Source organism: Pogoniulus pusillus, chromosome 19, assembly GCF_015220805.1.
Source record: "Pogoniulus pusillus isolate bPogPus1 chromosome 19, bPogPus1.pri, whole genome shotgun sequence".
In the NCBI taxonomy this organism is placed as follows: Eukaryota; Metazoa; Chordata; class Aves; order Piciformes; family Lybiidae; genus Pogoniulus; species Pogoniulus pusillus.
The window spans coordinates 11923556-11947891 of NC_087282.1; the positions used below are offsets into that span (position 1 = coordinate 11923556).

General features: G+C 52.1%; 1 protein-coding gene across 1 annotated transcript in view; it reads right to left on the reverse strand.

The window, feature by feature from the left end:
• LOC135183946 (exocyst complex component 1-like) overlaps nt 1-24336 on the reverse strand; it is a 31319-nt gene that overhangs the window by 1296 nt on the left and 5687 nt on the right. Inside the window, exons 3-15 of the mRNA XM_064159313.1 lie at nt 19191-19350; nt 18207-18400; nt 15783-16010; nt 14689-14821; nt 13172-13281; nt 12313-12462; nt 11694-11787; nt 5794-5906; nt 5466-5583; nt 4904-4955; nt 3799-4039; nt 2622-2805; nt 2093-2292 (exon numbers count right to left, since the gene is read on the reverse strand). Of these exons, the coding sequence (XP_064015383.1) occupies nt 2093-2292; nt 2622-2805; nt 3799-4039; nt 4904-4955; nt 5466-5583; nt 5794-5906; nt 11694-11787; nt 12313-12462; nt 13172-13281; nt 14689-14821; nt 15783-16010; nt 18207-18400; nt 19191-19350 (1977 nt within the window). The remainder of the gene's footprint in view (nt 1-2092; nt 2293-2621; nt 2806-3798; nt 4040-4903; nt 4956-5465; nt 5584-5793; nt 5907-11693; nt 11788-12312; nt 12463-13171; nt 13282-14688; nt 14822-15782; nt 16011-18206; nt 18401-19190; nt 19351-24336) is intronic.

The following is a 24336-nucleotide window of genomic DNA, read 5'->3' on the forward strand; positions in this document are numbered from 1 at the left end:
TGGGTGCTAGGTTGGACTGGATGAGCTTGGAGGTCTCTTCCAACCTGGTTGAGTCTATGATTCTATGATTCTTTTCCCCTTCTGTCCAGCTGGGATCTTCCATTTGACACTTCCTGACTGTTGTCTCTATCCTGCAGTGCACCTCAGTAACCTTTTAGGGAAGGTGGCTACGAGGTGCCCCAGGAATTGTTTCTTCTCCAGGCTGACCAAACCTAGCTCCTTCAGCCTCTGCTGGTGGCCCTCCACTACCTTTGCTCTAGATTAGTAAGACCTCTTAGCAGGGGTAGTTGAGCACCCCATCTCTGTCTCTGCCACAGCTGGGTGTGGTGTGCCACAGCTGGTTAAGTAAAGCCTCTTCTCCACTTTTCTGTACCTGCAACCCAAAAATCTGCTCTCTTGGGTATTTCCACTGGGGAGCAACACCCCAGATCCCAAGGATTTTGGGACAGGAAGAGGTTTCTCAATGTATGAGCTGATTTCAAGACCAGAAGTAGGCCCTAACATTGCTTAAGCCCCTTTGCAACACCTCTTGGTGTTGGTGATCTGTCCTCAAACCTCAAGAGCTACATGGACTGCTGGAGGAGGCTATCTCAGGACTCTGGAAGTCCCAGAGCAGAATTCAATCCAAGTATCCTCATAGTTGACATGCTTTGCTTTGTTGTGAGCTGTGAAATGATATCATCCCTCCCAGCAGAAGACTTTGAGGCCATCAGCACAGCAGGGTTGCAGGTAGGATGAGATTCCAGGCTGATCTTCTAGGCAAGCCTACAAGATGTTTGACAGTGAAGACTGGAAACAAATTGAAAGGAGCAGGTTCCATAAATAATTCAGGCTGCTCCCAGTCTGGGAGATGTTTTAGACCAGAGAGGAGTGGAGTAAGGAGAGCTCTGAGGAGCCATCATCTCTGGGAGGAAGAGGGCTGTCTGTTGGAGTTAGCAGAGCCAGATGCTCTTAGCTCAGTTAACAGAGCAGCCCCTGGGGAAGGGTGAAGCAGTGCTGGGCTGATGAAGCCAGACAGCCATGCACAGAGAAGCCAGCATCTGCCAGGCACAGGCACGCAACCCAGAGTGGGCTCTGAACAGGTCCTCAGGCCACCACACAGTGGCTGAGCCCAGCATGGCATCAGAGAGTGGTTTCAGTTGGGAAAGACCTTTCAAGGTGACTCCAGCCCAACAGCACTGAGGGCCACCTCCACACATCTCCTCAGCACCTCCAGGAGTGGTGACTCCAACACCTCCCTGGGCAGCCTCTTCCAATGTCTGACCATTCCTACAGGAAAGGAATTGTCCCTCATGTCCCACCTAAACCTCCTCTGATGCAGCTTGAGGTTGTTTCCTCTTTTCTGCCAAGGAACAAGGGGCAGGGCAACACAACCCCCTCGCTGGTTCCAATCTCCTTGCAGGGGATTGCAGAGGGCCAGAAGGTCTCTCCCCTCAGTGTCCTTTTCTCCAGGCTGAGCAACTCCAGGTCTCTCACCTGCTCCTCTCCAGAACCATCACCAGACTCACTGCCCTCCTCTGGACCTGCTCCAGCCCCTCAATGTCCTTCTTGGAGTGAGAAGCCCAAAACTGAGCCCAGGATTCAAGATGTGACCTCACCAGGTGTGGACAATCCCTGCCCTGGTCTTGCTGACCACAATAATCCAAGCCAGGATGCTGGTGGCCTTCTTGGCCACCTGGGCACACCCTGGCTCATCTTCAGCTGTTGTCAACCAACACCTGGAGGGGTCCTTTCCCACTGGGCAGTTTCCATCCCTTCTTCCCCAAGCCCAGAACCTTCATGGGGTGGTTGTGACCCAAGCGCAGGACCCAGCACTTTGTCTTGTTAAGCCTTGGTGCACTGATCCAGCCTGACCAGACCCCTCTGCAGAGCCTTCCTACCTTTGAGCAGATCAACACTCCCACCCAGTTTGGTGTCACCTCTCATCCCTTTGAGCCACAGGCCAGAAGTGGTCAGAGGAGGGGTGGCAGCACTGGGGACGTGACAACAGACCAATATGATGCCAGACTGGATTTGGGGAGGAGTGGTTTGAACATCAGTGAACTGAGAAGTGCAGTTGCCCTTCAAGACACAGGTTTTATCCTGTACTCACATGGAGCTTCTCCAGTGGCTGGCCCAGGTTCTGGATGATGTATTTCTCCATGTGCTCACTGTACCTCTGCTTGGCTTCTTTCTTCACGCCCTCCAGGCAGAGGATCTCCTTTTGACACAGGAAGCAGTGAATGTGGTGGAAATTTTCCATCATAACCATATCTGTGCTCACTTTCAGGTTTGCTGAGGACAGGCTGTTGACTTGAAAGAGAGACAACAAGAGAAGACCCTGCAGGCTGGGTCTGGAAGGACATGAGATGCAGATGCTCTCAGGCTTTGGTCACCAGAGGAAAGTTTAATCAAGAGCTCAGGAGAGCAGCATCCAATCATAGAATAGTTGTGGTCAGAAGAGGTGTTTGAGCTCATGGAGTCCAACCCTTAACCCAGCACTGCCAGGTCACCACCAAACCATGGTCCTCAGCACCACATCTCCATGGCTTTGAAACCTCTCCAGGGATGGGGACTCCACTACTGCCCTGGGCCAGCCTTGACAGCCCTTGTGTTTTGCAGCCACCAGCCTTGGTACTCACTGCTGCTGAGGACACTTCTGGCCAGCCTGAGGTGTGCTTTGTCCAGCTCCCTTCTCCACCTTGCTGTCCTGCACACCTCCTCAGAGAAGTTCACAAACTCCTCGAAGCAGCTGACAGAGGGCAGGATCCCTCCTTTCATCCTGCTGGGCATCTTTGCCGCCTCCATCTCTGTGCACAAGGTCCCCTGGCAATGACACACAAGAAGACAGTGCTCAGATATGATGTGGCCCCAGCCTGTGATGCACCAAGGCCAGACAAGCTGCAAATCTGCTGTGTGGGCCACCTTCTCCCTCTCTGGGGAGGTCCCTGAGCTTCCTTGTTTGAGGCTGGGCACTAAACTATGCTAGATGGCCTCAGCAGTGCTCAGCACAGGGGGACAATCCCTGCCCTGATCCTGCTGGCCACACCATTTGTGATCCAGCCAGGATGCTGCTGGTCTTCTCAGCCACCTGGAGACACACTGGCTTGTCTTCAGCCAGCTGTCAACCAGCATCTCCAGGTTGTTCTGCACCAAGCAATTTCCCAGCCACCCTGCCCCAAATATGAAGCATTCATGGGGTTGTTGTGACCCAAGTGGGTCTGATGGTCAGAGGGCTGGAGCACCTCTCCTATGGAGACAGACTGAGAGAGCTGGGGCTGCTCAGTCTGGAGAGGAGAGGGCTCCAAGGAGACTTTATTGTGGCCTTCCAAGATCTGAAAGGGCCTACAAGAAAGCTGATGAGGGAATTTTTAGGTATCTTGTGGTGATAGGATTAGAGGGAATGGAGCAAAATTAGGAGTGGGTAGATTCAGATTGGATGTTAGGAAGAAGTTCTTCAGCATGAGGGTGCTGAGACACTGGCACAAGTTGCCCAGGGAGGAAGCCTCATCCCTGGATGTTTTTAAGGCCAGGCTGGATGTGTCTCTGAGCAACCTGATTTAGTATGAGGTGTCCCTGCCTGTGGCAGGAGGGTTGGAGCTAGATGACCCTTGAGGTCCCTTCCAGCCCTGACAATTCTATGATACTATGAAGTGCAGGACCCAGAACTTGGCCTTGTTCATGACCTTGACCTATCCATCCAGCCTGTCCAGATCTCTTTGCAGAGCCTTCCTACCCTCCAGCAGATCAACGCTCCCACTCAGTTAGGTGTCATTTGCTCATCATTCAGGTCTTGGACTAATTTCTCTTGCCACTCACAATGCATCTTTTGAAGTTGCTCTTGGCCAGCAGCAGCAGGTTGGCCAGGATGGTGCTGAGGAAGGATGAGTGGAGAGCTGAGGAAGAGCCCCACTCCTCCAAGATGAAGTCATTCAAGGTAACCAGGACCTGCAAGCAGCTGAATGGGTGAACCTTACTGCAGACATCCAGAAGTCCTCTCAGCTCTGCTTCCAGGCAGCTGAAGATCTCACTCAGCAGCTGCATGAGAGCTTCTTCCAGCCTTCAAAACAAAACAGAATGGTGAATAAATGGGGAGGGTTGTGGGCAGGGCCTTCTGTCTGTATCACTTGGCTCATCCTTCAGCTCTTCCCCATCTCTGCTTGTGGAAGGAGCAGTCCAATGATACATTCAGTGGGTCTGTGCTGACATTTAAGGAGCTTTCTGCTCCACAGCCTATTTCTGCTTTAGGACACTGCTAATGATTGGCCCCTCCCTGGAAGTGTTCAGGGTCCAGGTTGGATGGGGTCTGAAGCAACCTGGTCTAGTGGAAGGTGTCCTTGCTCATGGCAGGGGGGGATGGACCTAGATCATCACTGAGGTCCCTTTTATTCCAACCATTCTGTGCCAATAAGGGAAGAGAACTGACCCAGCCAGGGTTCTGAGTGAAACACAAGCATCACTTTTTGATCCACCCTGAAGCAGACCCAGAACCAGTAGGCTCTGCTCCCCCTCTCTGCATACCCAGCCATGATGCCTCCTGGTTTTGTTGGCTACGCAGGGTGCAAGCCTCAGACCACTTGGTAGACATCAAGATGGTCAATAGAGTGGGGAGAAATGCCTCTATCAGTTCCTCAGGAAGTCCCTGAAGGACACTCCAGACCACAATCTGGTGAGGGCAGCCACATGCATCTCATCATCAGTTTAGTGGTCATGGTAGCTGGGTTAAGGTGGTCAATAGAGTGGGGAGAAATGCCTCTATCAGTTCCTCAGGAAGTCCTCATAGGACACTCCAGACCACAACCTGGTGAGGGCAGCCACATGCATCTCATCATCAGTTTAGTGGTCATGGTAGCTGGGTTAAGGCTGGACTCAATGATCCTGAAGGTCTTTCCCAACATTAATGACCCTGTGATCACCCACGTACTGGCTCTGAGGCTTGGGGCAAAGGAGCTCCTCTGGAGATGCCAAGTTGCCTTCTCCTGTAGTGGCAGGTGCCTGAAAGAGAGAATGGGAGTGGAACAGTGATGCCTGCCCTTGGTCAGAGAGGAGAACTTGGGCTTCATTCCTGCTGCCTCGCACTTTATGCCCTTCCCCACAAGGGTGGTGAGACATGGAGCAGTTTGCTCAGGGAAGCTGTGGCTGCCCCCTCCCTGGAGGTGTTCAAGGCCAGGTTGGATGAGGCCTTGTGCAACTTGATCTAGTGGAAGGTGTCACAACCTGTAGCAGGGGGGTTGGAGCTAGGTGATCCCTTCTAACCCAAACCACTCTGAGACACTGGAGTCCTGCTTAGAGATCCTGTGGCTTTACTGGAGCTATCAAGTTCAATTCCATTCTCCTCTGTCATCAGGAAGTCTTAAGCTTCCCCACTGGAGGTTACTAGAGGATGAGAGCTCAGGAGAGCTCAGGTATTTGGGAGAGGTAAGCAGCCAGCCCATTGTGGCTGCTGAGGCTTGTCTCAGGCCAGAGAGAGGATGAAGTCCTCACACTTACCTCCAGCACCTGAAGCTCTGCAGCACTGTGGCTTAGCTGGAAGAACTTCTCAATGAACTGCTGCTCAGCAGTGCAAAGAGGTTGCAGCTCTCTCAGCACCTGCCCCAGCACCTGCTTGGAAACCATAGGGGATGTTAGAAAGCTCTTCTACCTGGGCACATGGGAGCAATGTCCATGTCCACTTGAAGTGACCTCTAAACCAGGTCAGCGATACAGAACACCTGTACCTGCTCCAGGTACTAGAGAAAGGACCATGGATGGTTTGCAGCACTGTCACAGCTCCTGTGGGACACAAGAACCCTGTCAAACAGCTCAGCTCCCTACCTTGATGACATTGTCTTTGGTTGGTGTGTCTGCCTGACCATCCCTGCTCCCAAGGAGGCTCCAGCGAGACTGCTGCCTGCTGCCCAGCAGCTTCTCCAAGCTTTCCTGAAGACCTGCGTGGGATGGAGGGAGGTGGTTAGATATCTCCATCCCTCTTGGCCTCTCCAGCTCTGTTGGTTGTTTTGAATTTCCCCTTTTGAGTCTGATCCTCTGTTGGAACTGGCCTTGTCCTGTTGGAGGCAGAGAAAGGGGGGATGCAGGGCTTGGCTCCTATTTTGTCTGCCTTCTCTTCTGGCTTCTGTCCATTCTCCATGACTGTTCTGGTTTTTTTCCCTCTGTGGTGGTTCCCCTTTTGCTACTTAGGGCTTTGTAGCAGTTCTTGAAGACTGCAAGTCTTCAGCAGGTCTGTGGATGGCATCAAACTGTGTAGCCTGACACGCTAGAGGGAAAGGAAGGCATCCAGAGGCACTTGGGCAGGCTTGAGAGGTGGCCCCAAGCCAAGCTCAGCAAGTTCAACACAGCCAGGTGCAAGGTTCTGCACCTGGGCCAGGGCAATGCAGGCACAAATCCAGGCTGAGTGAGAAGTGGCTGGAGAGCAGCCTTGAGGAGAAGGGCTTGGGGTGTCAGGAGATGAACATCTCACCAGGAGCCAGCAGTGCTCACTGCAGCCCAGAGCCAGCTGTGTGCTGGGCTGCACCAGAGGCACTGAGAGCAGCAGGACAAGGGAGCTGATTCTGCCCCTCTGCTCTGCTCTGCTCTGCTGGGACCCCACCTGCAGCACTGCCTCCAGTTCTGGTGTCCTCGGCGTAAGAGGGACGTGGAGCTGCAGGAGGGGGTCCAGAGGAGGGCACAAAGATGATCAGCATGATGGAGAACCTCCCCTGTGGGGACAGGCTGAGAGAGCTTGGGCTGTTTAGCCTGGAGAAGAGAAGGCTCTGGGGAGAGCTTAGAGTAGCCTTCTAGCTCCTGAAGGGGTTACAGGACAGCTGGGGAGGGACTTTTTACAAGGGCTGGGAGTGACAGGATGAGAGGCAATGGTTTTGAGCTGGAAGAGAGGAGACTCAGAATGGAGATTAGGAGGCAATTCTTTACAGTGAAGGTGGTGAGACAGTGGCACAGGCTGCCCAAGAAGGCTGTGGATGTCCCTCCTGGAAGAGTTCAAGACCAGGTTGGACTGGGCCTTGAGCAACCTGGGCTAGTGGAAGGTGACCTTGCTCATGGCAGGGGGGTTGGAACTGGATGATCTTTAGGGTTCCTTCTAACCCAACCCACTCTATGACAAGAAGGATGCGTGGGTGCACTGCTGGAGTGCTGTTGAATGATGCTAGGACTCTCTGAGAGGGCAGTGAAAAGCCCTGCCTGATATGAGCAGAAATCAGCAAAAACATCTGCAGGTGCTACAATAAAAGAGTTTGCTGCTTAGTTTTGCTGATCAGTTGCCACAAACCACCAGCCAGGCAGGCTCTCCAAAAGAAAAAGGCTTTTAAAATGAGAAATGCTCACCTGGAGATTCAATCCCTATTCAAACAGCACCAGGTTAGGAGGGAAAGCTGTAAACCTCCCCCCTGATATGAGCATCAAACTCCCACGCTGAGGAAGGACCTCAGTGGGAAAACATCCATTTCATTTTCTAGTTAATGCTAAAAGCTGGGAGCATTCCACCAGCCCCAGAGGTCCCATCCGAGCCAGGCCAGTTCTCCACAGCTCCTAACATCCATAAATATTCTTGTTTGAGTCACCCCCTGCAGGGCTTTTACCTTTGGAAAGGGTTTGGCAGATGCTGGGCATGCTGAGCAGGGGATGAGAGATGACAGCAAGCTCTGCTCCTGACCTCTGCCTTGCTGAAGCCAGGCAGGAAATTCATCAGCTGCTTCTCCATCTCATTTCCTGACTTGGTGGGAAGCTGGAAAACCAGGAAAAAAATACCTCCTCACTGAAAACAGGGAGAGGAGGCTGAGAGGAGACCTGGCTCTCTACAGCTCCTTGAAAGCAAGTTGGAGCCAGGTAGGGATTGGGCTCCTCTCCCAAGGAACAAGTGGAACAGCAAGAAGAAATGGCCTTAAATTGCACCAGAGGAGGTTTAGGTTGGACATGAGGAACAATTTCCTCCCCAAAAAAGGGTTGTCAAGGCCTGGCAGGGCAGTGGTGGAGTCCCCATCCCTGGAGAGGTTTCAAAGCCGTAGAGAGGTGGTGCTGAGGGTCATAAAATCAGTCAGGGTTGGAAGGGACCACAAGGATCAGACAGTTCCAACCCCCCTGCCATGCCCAGGGACACCCTACCCTAGAGCAGGCTGCACACAGCCTCAGCCAGCCTGGCCTTAAACACCTCCAGGGATGGAGCCTCAACCACCTCCCTGGGCAGCCCATTCCAGCCTCTCACCACTCTCCTGCTCAACAACTTCCTCCTCACCTCCACTCTGCATCTCCCCACCTCCACCTTTGCTCAATTCCCCCCAGTCCTGTCACTGCCTGAGAGCCTAAAAAGTCCCTCCCAGCTTTCTTGTAGTCACCTTCAGATCCTGGAAGGCCACAAGAAGGTCACCTGGGAGCCTCCTCTGCTCCAGACTGCACAGCCCCAACTCTTTCAGCCTGTGCTCATAGGAGAGGACATGGTTCAGTGGTACCCTGGCAGTGCTGGGTTAAGAGTTGGACTTGGTGAGCTTAAAGGTCTCTTCCAACCAAAACAATTCTACAGTTGTGTGAATCTTCTCGAGGCTGCACATTTTTGTGTTGCAAAGGGAATGGGCAAAGGAGGCTCTTTAATTACAGCCATCCTGGGATTTGTCTTCTGAGCTCTCCCCTAACGCTGAAACAAGGCAATAAATCATCAGGGGCTGCATTCTGAAGTGTTCCACCTAAATAATCCTTTATGAGGACAGGGAATCAGCCCAAAAAAATCACTGCCATTATGATGAGGAGAGAGAAAGAAGCAGGGAAAGTCAGGGAGAGAGATGTTCTGAAGCAAGTGTCCTTGCAGCCTGGGCTCTCATCCATGCAGCAGCTCACCCCAGAGAGCAGGTGAAACGTCAGGGAAGACCTTGGATGAGGTTCCTGCGGAGCTTCATCATATCTAACCTACCCTGCAAACCAGCAGAGAGCAACCAGGCTGGCAGAAAACATTTCAGCAGGCGTTTCTGAAGGCCCCCAGGAGCTGGGAGGGCTCCTGCTAGTTTGCAGTGCCCACCACTGCCAAGGACTCGTGACAGGACGAGGGGCAACGGTTTGAAGCTCAAGGAGGAGAGATTTAGACTGGAGATGAGGAAGAAATTCTTTACAGTGAGGGCAGGGAGACACTGGAACAGGTGACTCAGGGAGGTTGTGGATGGTGTCTCCCTGGAAGTGTTCAAGGCCAGGTTGGATGAGGCATTGAACAACCTGGGCTAGTAGAAAGTCCCGGCCAGGTCCTTGCCTGTGGCAGAGGGGTTGGAACTAGATAATCTTTAGGGTGCCTTCCAACCCAAACCATTCTATGACAAGAAGGATGTGTGGGTGCCTTGCTGGAGTGATGTTGACTCTGCAGCATGTCCTGGAGCCAAGAAGAGGTCAGTCTGACCAGCGAGAGCTGATCCAGGAGATGTGATGCTCTCCACCCAGCTTTGTCCCCAGGGTCTCCAGCAATAGGCAGGGCAATCTCAGCTGGTGGCACCACAAGCCCCAGGGAAGGTGCCCTTCTTCAGCACCCAGCAGAAGCTCTGTGGATGAAGCTTTCTAAACATTGGCCCTGCCCCTCACCATGCTCTGCAGTGACACAGGGGCTGTAGTTATGGTGTGCTGCTCAGTTGCTGATGTGCTGAGGAGCCTCAACCATGCCTGAGGCTTCCTACCTGTCCCATACCTCTTCCAACAGAGGATCCCAGCATGGCAGGGGTTGGAGGTCATCCAGTCTCCTCCCAGCAGGGACACCTACAGCAGCTTGCCTAGAAGCACAATGTCCAGCTGAGGTTGGAAGCTCTCCACAGAAGGAGACTCCACAACCTCTCTGGGCAGCCTGTTCCAGGTCTCCAGCACCCTCACACAAAGAAGCTTCTCCTCCTGTTCAGATAGAACCTCCTAGATTTCAGCTTGTGCTCATTGCCTCTTGGCCCTGGGCACCACTGAGGAGAGCCTGGTCCCATCCTCTAGGCCCCCACCCATCTCTATAGTACATCAGAGAATCCCTAACCTACAGCACTCGTGTGGTGAGCTTCTTCCCCACAAGAAAGGCAAGGACCTCACCCCAGAATCATAGGATCATTATGATTAGAAAAGACCTCTGAAATCATCAAGTCCAACCTTCTACCCAATGCCTCCATGTCCCAAAGTACCACATCCATTCATTCTTTGAACCCCTCAGGGGATGGGGACTCCACCAGCTCCCTGGGCAGCCTGTTCAAATGCCTGTCCACTCCTTCAGAGAAGAAACTGTTCCTCATGTCCAATCTAAACCTCCTCTGGTGCAGCTTGAGACCATCTCCTCTTGTCCTGTCATTAGTTACTTGAGAGAAGAGGCCAAGAAGCCAAAGGATGGGCCAAGGTCAGGGCTGCTGGGTCAGCTGGAGAGGGACAATTGTTGCTGTGGGGCCAACACAGTGAGTGAAGCAAGGCAGAGCCTTTTGCTGCGGTGTCCTGTGACAGGACAAGGGGTGATGGATACAAACTGGAACCCAGGAGGTTCCACTTCAACTTGACAACAAACTACCGTGAGAGTGAGGTAGCCCTGGAACAGGCTGCCTAAAGAGGTTATGGAGTCTCCTTCCCTGGAGACTTTCAAGACCTATCTGGATGCATTCCTGTGTGACCTGCCCTAGGTGATGCTGCTTTAGCAGGGAGGTTGGTCTCAATGATCTCCTGAGGTCCCTTCCAACCCCTGCCACTCTGTTATTCTGTGATTCTTCAGCCTCATTTCCTTCATCCTTTGGCTCCAGGCTCTGGCCACGATTGATGAAGTAGGTGCAAAGCTGGAGGAAGCTGAGCTAGGACTCTGATAGACTAAACACACCAGGAAAAGTGGTTTATGACATTCAAGCTGGGCCAAGCTGGCATGGAACTTTCCATTACAGGGCTTTGTTTTTCTGCAGGAAAATGTGATTCCTGTGCAGTCAAATGCTTCCAGAGGAGACAGATCAGCTTCCCTTTTTATCTTCAGGAACACCTGACTGGAATATTTGGAGTCAAATGCAATGATTTCTGTTGAAATGATCACCTTGGGACCATGCAGCCCCACAGTCAGCTCACCATGAAATCATTCTGCTCTCACAAATATATCCCTGTGGATAGGCTCTGTCTCCAGGGCCAGGCTTGATGCCATCTTCTTATGGGAAAAGGAGTCTCTGAGGAGTCCATGATGAGCTCTGCTTGCATGAAATTTGGGCCAGACTCAGCCAGGCAGTCCCACATTTCCTTCTCTTACAGCTCCTCATGATCTTGGCAACCTTCACTAGAAAGGTTGCCAAGTCCTTGAGTGAGCCTGCCCAGAGCGGTGATGGAGTCCCCATCCCTAGAGGGGTTCCAAAGCCATGGAGATGTGGTGCTGAGGGCCATGGTTTAGTGCTGGGTTCATGGTCTTAGAAGTCTTTTCCATCCTGTTATCTCATCTATGGTCTCAGACTTAGATGATCTTTAAGGATCCCATCCCACCCAAGCCCTTTGGAGTCCACTAAAGGGAAGGTGCACAGAAGCTACAGCTCTGAGAAGCAGCCAAAGAGGCTGAGCCGTGGAGCCAAGGCTCACACCAGCACTGCCTGGTGCAAAGACAGGTTGGCTTTCTGCTGCCAGCTGCAGACCCAGCCCATGGAGGAGGAAGCACATGCATGGCAGGGAAGCTGGGGGAGATGCCTGTGAGGGGAGAGGATGGTTGCCAGTCCCTACTTGCAAACAAAGCAATGGCAGGAGCACAAAGGTCATATTTGTAAGTCACTCACTTCCTTTTCTTCTTCCTAGCAAGAAGGTCTGGGCACGTTCAAAGAAGGCTTTGATTTCCTGCTCATAGAGCCTGCTGAGGTTCTGGGCATAGACCTGCAAAGGAAAGAAGTGGCCAGATGGAAGTAAAGTGGCCAAACGTTGACGTCCAGACCTTCTCCCTCAGCACAGTCTCCTCCACCCAGTCCCAGACTGCTCCCTGTCAAGCACAGAGGGCCAGCTTCACATGGCCAAATTTGCCACATGCTACCCTAGAAGAGCTAAATGCTGGAAGCCTGTGGGTGGTATGGGTTTGGTGAAACCAAGTTCTCATCACAAACTCAGAGACCCATAGGATCATAGAATGGTTTGGGTTGGAAGGGACCTTAAAGATCATCTGTTTCCAGCGCGCCCTGCCACAGGCAGAAACACCTCCCACTAGACCAGGTTGTTCCTCTAACCTGGCTCACCCCTGTCCAGGCAGAGAGCATCCACAACCTCCAGGGACAACCTGTTCCAGTGTCTCTCCACCCTCCCTGGAAAGAACTTCTCTCTAGCATAATACTTTCTAATAACTAATCCCTTTGCCTCAGCTGAGGCTGCTGGATGCTGTGCAGCACTTCCTTAGGATTTCAGCCATACCTTGGGCAGATCACAGAACAAAGCTAGGTTGGCATTCCTCAGCCAGGCCATGAGTGGGGTGTAGGGCAGCAGCTGCTCGTGGTGGAGCTCATGGCTTGGTGCACACAGCTTGTCAATGGGCTGACTGGGAGAGGAGACCTGAACGTTACCCTAGAGCAACAGAAAAGGCAGAGTCAAAAAGATCAGATTGGCCTCATCCAGGGATTTGGTGCCAACCACCACCACCCCTGAGTCACAGAATGCTTTGGGTTGGAAGAGACTTTCAAGATCACTAAGTCCAACCACTAACTCAGCACTGCCAGGTCACCACTAAACCATGGCCCTCAGCACCACATCTCCATCACCTTGAAACCCCTCCAGGGATGGGGATTGCACCACTGCCCTGAGCAGACCTTGACAACCCTCAAGGGGAAGAAACTATTCCTCATGTTCAGCCTAAAACTTGTCTGGTGCAACTTGAGGTCATTTCCTACTGTCCCATTGCTTGTTCCTTGGGAGAACAGACCAAACTCCACCCGGCTCCCATCTCCTTTCAGGGCATTGGACAGAGTAAAGCAAGAGAAGTAAACCAAGGAAATCTAAAGCAAAACCCCTTTAAATCTGAGCACTTTTTGACGTGGTCAGAGGACTAATGACTGTCATGAGTGGGAACCTGGTTGCCTCAGAACTGTCCTGGATTATTCCTGCATGGCTGCAAAACTGTGGGGAGGGAAAGGTAGCAGCAGGATAAAAGTATGTGAGGAGCCCTCTTTGAGGAGATACCCCTGGAGAACCCTCTTATGGTGGCATTCCCTGTACTGCTGCTACTACTTTACCAGAATACTCCCCAGAATACTGTCACATGAAGTGTGAAGCCCACCTGGAGCTTGAAGATGTTGGTAATGTGAGTGATGAAAGAACTTTCCAAGTTCTGCTTGAGGCTTTCAAAGAGGATCAGCTGCTCAGCCACAGACTGCAGTTTCCTATAACCTTGAGGAAGAAAAAGAGAAGGTGTCATGGTGCTGAGCATCATCTGGTGTTTGTAGCTCTGTGTCGTGGTGCTGAGCATCATCTGGTGTTTGTAGCTCTGTGTTGTAGTGCTGAGCATCATGAGAAGTGTTTGTAGCTCTGTGTTGTGGTGCTGAGCATCATGAGAAGTGTTTGTAGCTCTGTGTTGTGGTGCTGAGCATCATCTGGTGTTTGCAGCTCTGTGTCGTAGTGCTGAGCATCATGAAGTGTTTGTAGCTCTGTGTCGTGGTGCTGAGCATCATGAGAAGTGTTTGTAGCTCTGTGTTGTGTTGCTGAGCATCATCTGGTGTTTGCAGCTCTGTGTTGTGGTGCTGAGCATCATGAGAAGTGTTTGTAGCTCTGTGTTGTGTTGCTGAGCATCATCTGGTGTTTGCAGCTCTGTGTCGTGGTGCTGAGCATCATGAGAAGTGTTTGTAGCTCTGTGTTGTGGTGCTGAGCATCATGAGAAGTGTTTGCAGCTCTGTGTTGTGGTGCTGAGCATCATGAGAAGTGTTTGTAGCTCTGTGTTGTGTTGCTGAGCATCATGAGAAGTGTTTGTAGCTCTGTGTTGTGGTGCTGAGCATCATTTGGTGTTTGCAGCTCTGTGTCGTGGTGCTGAGCATCATGAGAAGTGTTTGTAGCTCTGTGTTGTGGTGCTGAGCATCATGAGAAGTGTTTGCAGCTCTGTGTTGTGGTGCTGAGCATCATTTGGTGTTTGCAGCTCTGTGTCGTGGTGCTGAGCATCATGAGAAGTGTTTGTAGCTCTGTGTTGTGGTGCTGAGCATCATGAGAAGTGTTTGCAGCTCTGTGTTGTGGTGCTGAGCATCATGAGAAGTGTTTGTAGCTCTGTGTCGTGGTGCTGAGCATCATGAGAAGTGTTTGTAGCTCTGCACCCTCCACCCTAGGTGCCTCCAGGTCATCTTTCCAAATCACAGGATCACAAATGAGTTGGAAAGCACCTTTAAAAGTCATCCAGTCCAACCCCCCTTCAGCCAGCAGGGACATCTGCAACTAGAGCAGGTTGCTCAGGGCTCCAAACAACCTGACCTGCAATGGTTCCACGGATGGGGCAGCTACCACCTCTTTGGGCAACCTGGGCCAGGGTCTTGCTGTTCTCAGTGTCAAAAATATCTTCCTCCTCTCTGGTCTGAATCTCCCTCTTTTAGCTCAAACCCATCACCCATTGTTCTCTCCACACCTTCCAGACCTCTATCCTTGATGCCCAGCAAGAGTGTGAGCTGATTGCTGGGAACACCTCTTCCAGTTTCACCAGTCTGGGGTCACATACAGAGCCCAGGCAGCATGGAATGGTGCCAGGTGTGCAGCACAGGTTGTGGATGAGCTGGTGACTCTGCTGTCTGCATCTATCACTCTCTGCTGTCTTCTCACCAGGCTGTATCTGGGTGCTCATGCAGCCAGCCAAAGCCTCTGCTGCAGCCGTGCAGGCTTCCACGCTGCTGGGGCTGGAAAGATCTGCCCGGCGGAGGACATCGCAGTGTTCCCTGCTGAGGTCGAGGTGGGTCTAGAAACAAAGCCAGGGGAGGAGAGGTTCAAGCATAGGCAGCTTCTCACCCCAGCTCATCCCACCCAGGTGCTACTTGCATATGTGCATCAAGGAGGCAGACCACAGCATGCCAGACGAAAGGCTGGAGAGCTGCATCTATGCAAAGGGTTCACCTTCCTGGGGGAGTGGTCTTGACCCTGACCCCAGCTCCTCCTTACTCCTCTCCGGGGGTGTATGCAAACCTTACTCCAGGTGCAGTGCTTAGCCCACTCCCCTTTCCTGTCTAGCCCCCTATAAAAACAGAGGAACTTCTTGTTTCATGCCCTCCTGCCCTGTCTCCCTGCCTGCCAGCATCACCTTCTGCTCCTGCTGCTCTTTGTTTGTGGCCATCAAGTCCCCAGTGTGGACAAACCCATTGCCATCAACCTGGTTGTATAGATATATCTTGCACCTTGTTTTTCCTTCCCTATACCTCTTTGTGACTCAAATACCCTTTATTTATTGTTAGAGTTTTCTATTTTAACTTCCAAATGGAAGTGAGACTCTTTATTTGGCTGTGTTTTACCTTTTCCTCTCTACATCTAATTCCTTGTCTTTGGAAAGAAAAGGGGGGGGAAGAGGGAAAGGCTTCCCATAATTGTTGTTGGTTCTATTAACTAGATTTGAGTCTCTAGGAAATTTAAACTAGAACAGAGACAATCAAGAAGGTCCTTGGAGTTACCTCCTTTGGGGCTCATCTTGTCCAGGAAAAGGACTTTGAAGGAGCACTCTCCACAGCTTAGGACAGCAGCGTGGATACTAAACACCACATCTGCTGCTGGTCTACTTCTAGTGCACCCCAGCTGTGTGAGCACCCTTATATGATCAAGACAAGGTCCCTCATCTCTAGGGCAGAGAAGCTCTGTAGCCTGTTCTCTCTAGAAGCTCCTTCTAAGAGATTCACCAGGCTGAAGATTTCTGTCTCTGCAGACCCACGTACTGTGAGGAAGAGGATCTCATCCATCAGCCTCTGCTCGTTGGAAATGATGCGCTGGAGCAAGGAGTTTTCTTGGTAGATCTGGTCCATCTGCTGCTTCACACCTCCCAGTAACTCATCCCAGACCTGCAAGGTCTCCTCCACTCTGGCCACCTCTGCTAGGGCTTCGTCAATGAAGGTCATCAGCTGTGTCACTTGCTTCTCAGAAGAGATCATGGCTCTAAGGTTGGCCTGTGAAATGAATCATAGAATCATAGATTCAAACAGCTTGGAAGAGAGCTCCAAGCTCAGCCAATCCAACCTAGCACCCAGCCCTATCCAGTCAACCACACCATGGCACTAAGTGCCCCACCCAGGCTTTGCTTCAACACCTCCAGGCACAGCAACTCTACCACCTCCCTGGGCAGCCCATTCCAATGCCAATCACTCTCTCTGACAACAACTTCCTCCTAACATCCAGCCTAGACCTCCCCTGACACAACTTCACACTGTGTCCCCTCGTTCTGTTGCTGGTTGCCTGGCAGCAGAGCTCAACCCCACCTGGCCATAGCCTCCCTTCAGGGATCTGCAGACAGCAATGAGGTCTGCCCTGAGCCTCCTCTTCTGCAGACTGCACACCCCCAGCTCCCTCAGCCTCCATGGCAAGGACTGCTGCTCTCCAGCCTCATACAAGTGGTCTCAGCTCTGCCTAGAGCTTCATAGCTTACTAAGTGTTCCTCAATTACAGCCATAAAGCTCCTGCAAGCCTGCCACAACCACGCCTGAAGGTCATCTCACTAGTGCTCAGCAGCCTCAAAGGGCTTTGCCCAGAGCAAAGCATCACTGCTGACACGGGGAGGACAAAGTGCTGGCAGAAAGGGCTCTCTGGAGAACATCTGGTGGGTAATAACCATGCTGCTGGAAGCAGGACAGAGCTTCAGGGAGCTGCTGGTGTTCCAGCAGCTGCTGGGATGCTGCAAGTCCATGGGAATACCAATGTGAGAATCAGAGCTTGCAGCCTCCCAGGTGCCTTGGCCATGATTTCCATCCCTCCAGAGCAGGTGGGAGCTTTCTTGCTGCTGGTGTGGTGGGAACTCGGAAGGGTTGGGTTGGCAGAGGGTCATTAGAGCTGTGAAAGGAGGACAAGGAGTGATCATTGGGATGGAGGGGAAACCAGTTCAATAGATTCATGTGCTGGTCTAACTCACTGGGATTAATGGTGCTTAATGGCACAGATTAAAGCTGGGAAATGGAAACAGCTCATTAATTAATTTCTATTAGGAGTAAGTGACTTTTGTTCATTAGAGGGCATTAAAGCAATGTATTCAACAGCACCTCTCATCTCAGGTAACTTAATAGGGATAGATTGGTGACTCTCATCCCTTGTCTACAGCTGGGAAACAGTCACAAAATGCCAGGAGCAAGCAGGAGAAGGCCACAGGAGTTTGGGTCTTTAGCAAGTCTCCAAGCCATCAAGAAATGCAAATCAGGAACAGAACAAACCAAGGCACTCTGAGGGATGGCTTCATGGCCTTGGTGGTGTTGGATCGATGGTCTCAGAGGTCTTTTCCAACTGAAATAATTCTGTGGCATCCTGGAGCTAAAGGGGGTTGGATTTAGGGCTTGTGGTTTCTCTCATGCTTTAGGATAAACCTCTGGGTCCTTCATTTCTCTTCAGCTGCCCACCAGAAAATCCCATCCCTAGAGGTATCAGTGTAGGATAAATGTTTGTTGTCTGGCTCCAGCACCCAAAGAAACAAGACCTCCTCTCCAGACATGTCACAAAATGCAGCAAATAAAGCTAAAAAGCCAGGCTTGGCTTCAACACCTCCAGGCATGGCCACTCCACCACCTCCCTGGGCAGCCCATTCCAATGCCAATCACTCTCTCTGACAACAACTTCCTCCTAACATCCAGCCTAGACCTCCCCTGCCACAACTTCAGACTGGGTCCCCTTCTGTCCTTGGGTGCTTGGCAGCAGAGCCCAACCCCACCTGGCTACAGCCTCCCTTCAGGTAGTTGCAGGCAGCAATGAGCTCTGCCCTGAGCCTCCTCTGCTGCAGGCTGCACACCCCCAGCTCCCTCAGCCTCTCCTCACAGGGCTGTGCTCCAGGCAGCTTTGTCGCCCTCCTGTGGACGCCTTCGGTATCTCAACATCTCTCTTGAACTGAGGAGCCCAGAACTGGACACAGCACTCAAGGTATGTCTATGCTGTCTCCAGAAGTTATAACCCCCCCAGGCTCCATATCCTTCCCCACAGCTGTGGCTGTGGACAGTGAGTTGGTCACTCACCACCTTCATTGAGGAGACACAATACCATGATGATCTTCTCCCAGATCAAGTGCTCACTGCTAAGGAAAGAGATGGTGATGCCCCGAGGCACAGCCCAGTGCTCCTACACACCAGGCACCTCCTCTGTGGTTGACTCTCAATTCTTGGCCCTCTTACCTCATCCAGCACGTGGAGATCCTTGCTTAGCTGCTCTGCAAAGGCCATGGAGTTATTCACAAAGGGCTTGTACTCCTCCATCAGCTTCATCACATCTGCAGCTTCCTTTGGTGTCATCTCCTGGTAGGCACTGAGCTCCTCCTGACTCTTGGCCTCTACTGTGCCCTTCCTTTCTTCCTGGGGACTTTGTCTCCCTGTGTGGGCAAGAGGAGATGTGGAGATGGCCAAAGTCTTCCACTTAAGACATTTCACTAGCCTCAGGGGTCCCACTGAGTCCAAGTGTCATGAGTCAAATGTCATGTGTCCAGTCATGAGTCTGCTGGTTGGAGTGAGCAAGATCATGGCATGGAGCAAAAAAAATATGGGCATGGGGTAAAGGAGGAGCTTTGTGAGGGGGACAGAATGGACACTGGAAGTTTAATTTGGGCTCTGGTGGTGTTTTTGCTTGCTCACCTCTCCAGGCTGATGTGTTGGGGCATGTTGATGTGTCTGTAATTCAAAGCTAAGACAAGTTTCAGAGATCATTAATGGCCATGTGATGGAGAGTCAACTATGGCTTTAGAACTATATCTCTGTATTCCCTGATCTAGTACTGGGGAGTATCCCCAGGCCCCAGGGGGCGAGGGGGGGGTGGGGCAGGGACAGGCTCTGCTCACTGCTGCCTGTGACAGGACAAGGAGCAATGGGGGTAAGCTGCAGCACAGGAGGTTCTAACTCAACACAAGGGGGAACTTCTTTAAGGGTCACAGAGCACTGGAACAGGCTCCCCAGGGAGGCTGTGGAGTCTCCTTCTCTGGAGACTTTCAAGACCCACCTGGATGCATTCCTCTGTGACCTGAGCCAGACTGTGTGGTCCTGCTCTGGCAGGGGGGTTGGACTCGATGATCACTTTGGGTCCTTTCCAACCCCTGACATCCTGTGAGCCTGTGCTCCTGATGGAAAAGCCCCAAACCACCCTGCCAGCACGACAAGGAACTGAATTACCTTCTGCTGCACAGGAGGAGACATTGACAAAGGTGATGGAGCTGGAGGGGAAGTGCTGCTTCAGCTTCCACAGGCACCTGAGAAAGGTTTTCTTCTCATCAAAGCTGCGAGCAGTCCACCTGTAGACCTTACTGAAATGCAGGTCGAACTCCAGGCTGGCCTAGACACCAACAGTTAATTGCCACATCACTTAGACACCGCTCAGAATCCTTATTGTTAAGGCTGGAAAAGACCTCTGAGATCATCAAGTCCAATGTTCTACCCTACACCACCACATCCCAAAGTGCCTCAGGTCTGATGAAGAGCTAAATGGGCTAAACCTGCCTATACCTCCACAGCTCCTGTTGTGATGGGCACCAAGTGCACTGTGCTCAGGGCAACTTGTCAGAAGCCTTTCAATCAGTGCATTCCTTGACATGGTCTCCATGGACTCAGTGATCTTAGAAACATCTCTGTGATTCCATGACTCCTCTAGTTAACAACAAGTTCAGACAGGAGTGGGGGGAATGGAGCAAAGCTGGAGGTGGGGAGATTCAGACTGGAGGTGAGGAGGAAGTTGTTCAGCATGAGAGAGCCTGGAATGGGTTGCCCAGGGAGGTGGTTGAGGCTCCATCCCTGGAGGTGTTTCAGGCCAGGCTGGATGGGGCTCTGGCTAGCCTGATCCAGGGTAGGATGTCCCTGGCCATGGCAGGGGGGTTGGAACTGTCTGATCCTTGTGGTCCCTTCCAACCCTGACTGAGCCTATGACTCTATGATTCTAAGTCATTCATCCCCCTGCAGATACACTGAAAAGACAAGGAGGAAGTGGCCTGAAGTTGGCCCAGGGGAGGTTTAAGCTGGACATGAGGAACAATTTCTTCCCCATGAGGGCTGTCAAGGCCTGGCCTAGGCAGCCCAGGGCAGTGATGTAGTCTTCATCCTTGGAGGGGTGTCAGAGCTGTGAAGGTGTGGTGCTGAGGGAGGGACACGATTTAGTGGCAGCCTGGCAGTGCTGGGCTAATGCTTGGACTTGATGATCTTGAAGGTCTTCTTGGGCCAGAATCATTCTATGAGTACATAATTTCTTCACCAAGCCTGTTGCAGCTGCAAATAACCAGCAGTGGAACACAGCTCCTGTCTCCAAGCAGTGCTGCAGAGCCTTGTGACTGTGTCGTGTCTGGCTGATTCTATTACTCCAACCACCACTCCCTGGACTTCTGCTGCCATTCCAAAGCAACTGCAGAGGGTTGGCAGCTGACAAATAATCACAGACAGGATAAAAGCATTGGCAATAAAGGGTTGGACAGCAATATTGACCTCAGAAGTGGACACCAGAACAGTCATTGTGGCTCAGACCAAGCCACCAACTGGTGCCAGTGTCCTGCTCCAGCATGCTGGTCACTGTTTGGATTATGTAACCTCCTCACCTTCTACTGCAGCTCCTGGGGAGTGAGCACTGATGAGTTTTGACAATGGCCAGTGGCAGATGCTTGGGAGAAAAAGCATTCAAAGGGCAAACCCGGAGTTGTGTTGCCTTCAGGATCTTCTGCCAGCCTCCAGCAGCCCTTGATCTAGCAGCTTGCTCAGATAGAGGTTGTATCCACAGCAATGTGTTCAACAGCCCTTGAAGGGCCTACTGTCCCTCATCTCCTCTAATGGCTTTTTGAACTTATTCATAGTGTTGGCATCCCGTGGCAATAAGCTCTGCAGGGTAATGATGTGCTGACGAGAGAGCTTCAGTCAGCTGGGCTTGAGCTTTTTGGATAAGCCCAGCAGCCACTCTGCCTCTCACTGCAGGTGTTCCCCTCTGCAACCTTCATCCAACCTGAAAACTTGGACCTTGACTCACTCAGGAGCTGGGAACACACAGAGAAAACCCAAAAAGAGGCTTCCATGAGATAGAAGGAGAAGAAATGGCCTCAGATGGCAGCAGGGGAGCTCTGGATGGGACATTAGAAGAAACTTCTTCCCTGAAAGGGCTCTCAAAGAACAGGGTCCCCAGGGAGGTGATTGCATCCCCATCTCTGGAGAGGTTGAAAAGAGGAAGAGAGGTGGTACTGAGGGGCATGGTTTAACACCTGACTTGCTAGAGCTACAGAATGGTTGGACTCAATGATCTTAAAGGTCTTTTCCAGCCAGAACGTTTCTGTGATTCTAAGCTGTCCTGAAATGGCCTCAACAGCTCTGTGGTATCACACATGCTTCACCTGATGTCTCCCAGTGGTCCCATTCCCTGGCAGGGGAAGGTCACTGGGGATAACAGGAGCATGGGCTGGAAAAAAGCAGCCTTGGCATCTCCTCATGTTGTTTTAATCCATATTAAGTCTCAACATCTCTACATCTATCCATGCTCAAAGATTGTGGGCTCCTGGAGGGCAACTCCAGACACAGGAGACTTAGTTTTAGTCAGTGTATGGATATAAAGTGGTGTCAGTAGAGCTTCCTCACTTGAAAGGTGCCAGAGACCTGGAGCAGGCTGCCCAGAGAGGCTGTGCAGTCTCCTCTGCAGAGCTTCCAAACCCACCCTGGTCATTGTGCTCCTGGGCAAGCTGCTCTGGGAGCCCTTCCTTAAGCAGAGGAGTTGCACTGTGGATGATCTCCAGAGGTCTCTTCCAGCCTCCACCACGCTGGGATGCTGTGACATGGGACAAAATACATCCCCACTCCTCCCACAACAGAGCAGTGCCTCTCTTGGCCTGATTTTCTCCACCACCAAACCACACAACCCTAGAATGGTTTGCACTGGAAGGGACCTTAAAGACCATTTAGTTCCAGCTCCACTGCCATGGGCCAGGACACCCTGCACCAGACCAGCTTCCTCAAAGCCTCATCCAGCCTGCTCTTAAACACTTCCAGGGATGAGGCACCCACAGCTCCTCTGGGCAGCCTGTTCCAGTGTCTCACTGATCTCACAGTGCAAAACATTTCCTAATGCCCACTCTGAATCTCCCCTGCTCTAGTTTCAAACTGCTGCCCTTTGTCCTGCCAGCGTGCTGGGTGCTGTCCTGCCAGCACTGCATCAGTTTGTCCTCTGAGGTCACCTTCCAGAGAAGAGCCTGCCCCTACCTGGATCCTGCCCACCAACTCCATCCCTCCTGGGTCGTCTGAGACAACTGAGGAACAATTTCTTTCCCTTGAGGGTTGTTCAGGCCTGGCCCAGGCTGCCCTGGGCACTGGTGGAGTCCCCATCCCTGGAGGGGTTTCAAAGCTGTGGAGATGTGGTGCTGAGGGCCATGGTTTGGTGGTGCCCTGGCAGTGCTGGGTTCATGGTTGGACTCATGAGCTTGAATGTCTCTTCTAACCACAACAATTCTATCGTTCCAGCTTTAGGGTCACTTGGACTGGTATTCCTAAGCTGTGGAGCAATCCCTTTGGCCAGCATCCTGAGGCAGCCCGGGGCAACCAGAGGTGCTCTACAAAGGTGATGCTTTGTGTCTCTAAATGCCTCTTTGTTCACCTTTTGTCCCTGTGGTGGTGCTGAGCGTGGCTGCCACATCGACCCACAAATGACTGCTGGAGGTTTTATGGGATAGAGAACAGCCCAAATGGTCTCCTCTAAAGTATTTTCCATCTGTCATAAATCTTGATTATGTTGTTAGATCTCTCCTGGACATAGCCAGCTCCTCTGAACCCAGAGGAAAATGCAGCTTTGGCGGCTTGGTTCTTCAGTCCTACATGGAGTTGCTCTGTGGGGAAGGTGATGAAGCCAAGCTGCACCAGCCACATGGTGGCTTTGCAAGGACAGCCCTTGGCAGGGCAGCTGGTGGTGTAGAGATCTGCTCTTCTGGGGCTGGACATAGACCACCTCAGGGAGTAGAGGAGCAGGAGGTGCTGGTGGCACTGTGCCTTGGACCCCTCACTACAAGAAGGCCTTTGAGGGGCTGCAGCAGGTCCAGAGAAGAGCAATGAATCTGGTGAAGGGTCTGGGGAACAGGGCTGGTGAGGAAGAGCTGGGGTTGTTCAGCCTGAAGGAAGGGAGGCTGAGGGGAGATCTGGCTCTCTGCAGCTCAAATATCTGCTGGAAGTTTTATGGGATAGAGAACAGCCCAAATGGGACAATTGGGAACAGGGATCCTGAGATATATGTGGCAAGAACAAGGGAGGTAGTTGAACTGGGATCATCCCACAGCAAGAAACTCCCTGATAGTTGAGCTTGACGACCTTAGAGGTCTTTTCAGCTAAAACAATTCCCTGACTCTCTGATCCCTTCCCACACCACCCCATTAGCTCTGCAGCACAGCCTGATCTCACCTTCTGGAGAATTTAGGAGCTGAGCTTTTAATTCTCTATAGAAATCATCCTAACAGGCATGGAGTTCCTGAGGATTGATGCAGTCCCAGGACGCTTGCAGGGCTGCTTTCCAAACCCCTGGAAGGAATCCATCACCAACCCCTCCTGCTACCTTGCTCTGCAGCCCCTGCAGCGGCGCAGGGCAGGGGAATTTACGGCTGGAGGTTTCTAACGAGCTTTATGAGGAGCTATTAAAGCAGGGAGGCAGCTGTTAATCACCTCATAAATATTAATGATGTTTTGGTCAAGGGAGCTGCAGCTCTGAATGCTGCTGGACCTGCAGTGTCAGGGTTTTGCTGGTGTCAGGGAGATGAGGGCTTCCCAGAGCCCCAGAGCAGATCTGGTGACTGAGCCCGTGCTGTGTGTGCTGAATATTGACCCTTCCTCCTGCAGGCTTTGCCCAGCCTAAATCTCTGACTTCTCTTCACTCCAGAACTGGGAATCCAGAGAGAAAAACACAAATGGGCTCCCACGAGCTGTCCTGAGGTGGTTCCAGCAGCACTGTGGTATCACATATGCTTCACCTGGCATCTCCCCGGGGTTCTGCTTCACCTGGCATCTCCCCAGGGTTCTGCTTCACCTGGCATCTCCTGGGGGTTCTGCTTCACTTGGCATCTGCCAGGGGTTCTGCTTCACCTGGCATCTCCCCGGGGTTCTGCTTCACCTGGCATCTGCCAGGGGTTCTGCTTCACCTGGCATCTCCTGGGGGTTCTGCTTCACCTGGCATCTGCCAGGGGTTCTGCTTCACCTGGCATCTCCCTGGAGTTCTGCTTCACCTGGCATCTGCCAGGGGTTCTGCTTCACCTGGCATCTCCTGGGGGTTCTGCCTCACCTGGCATCTCCCCGGGGTTCTGCTTCACCTGGCATCTCCCCGGGG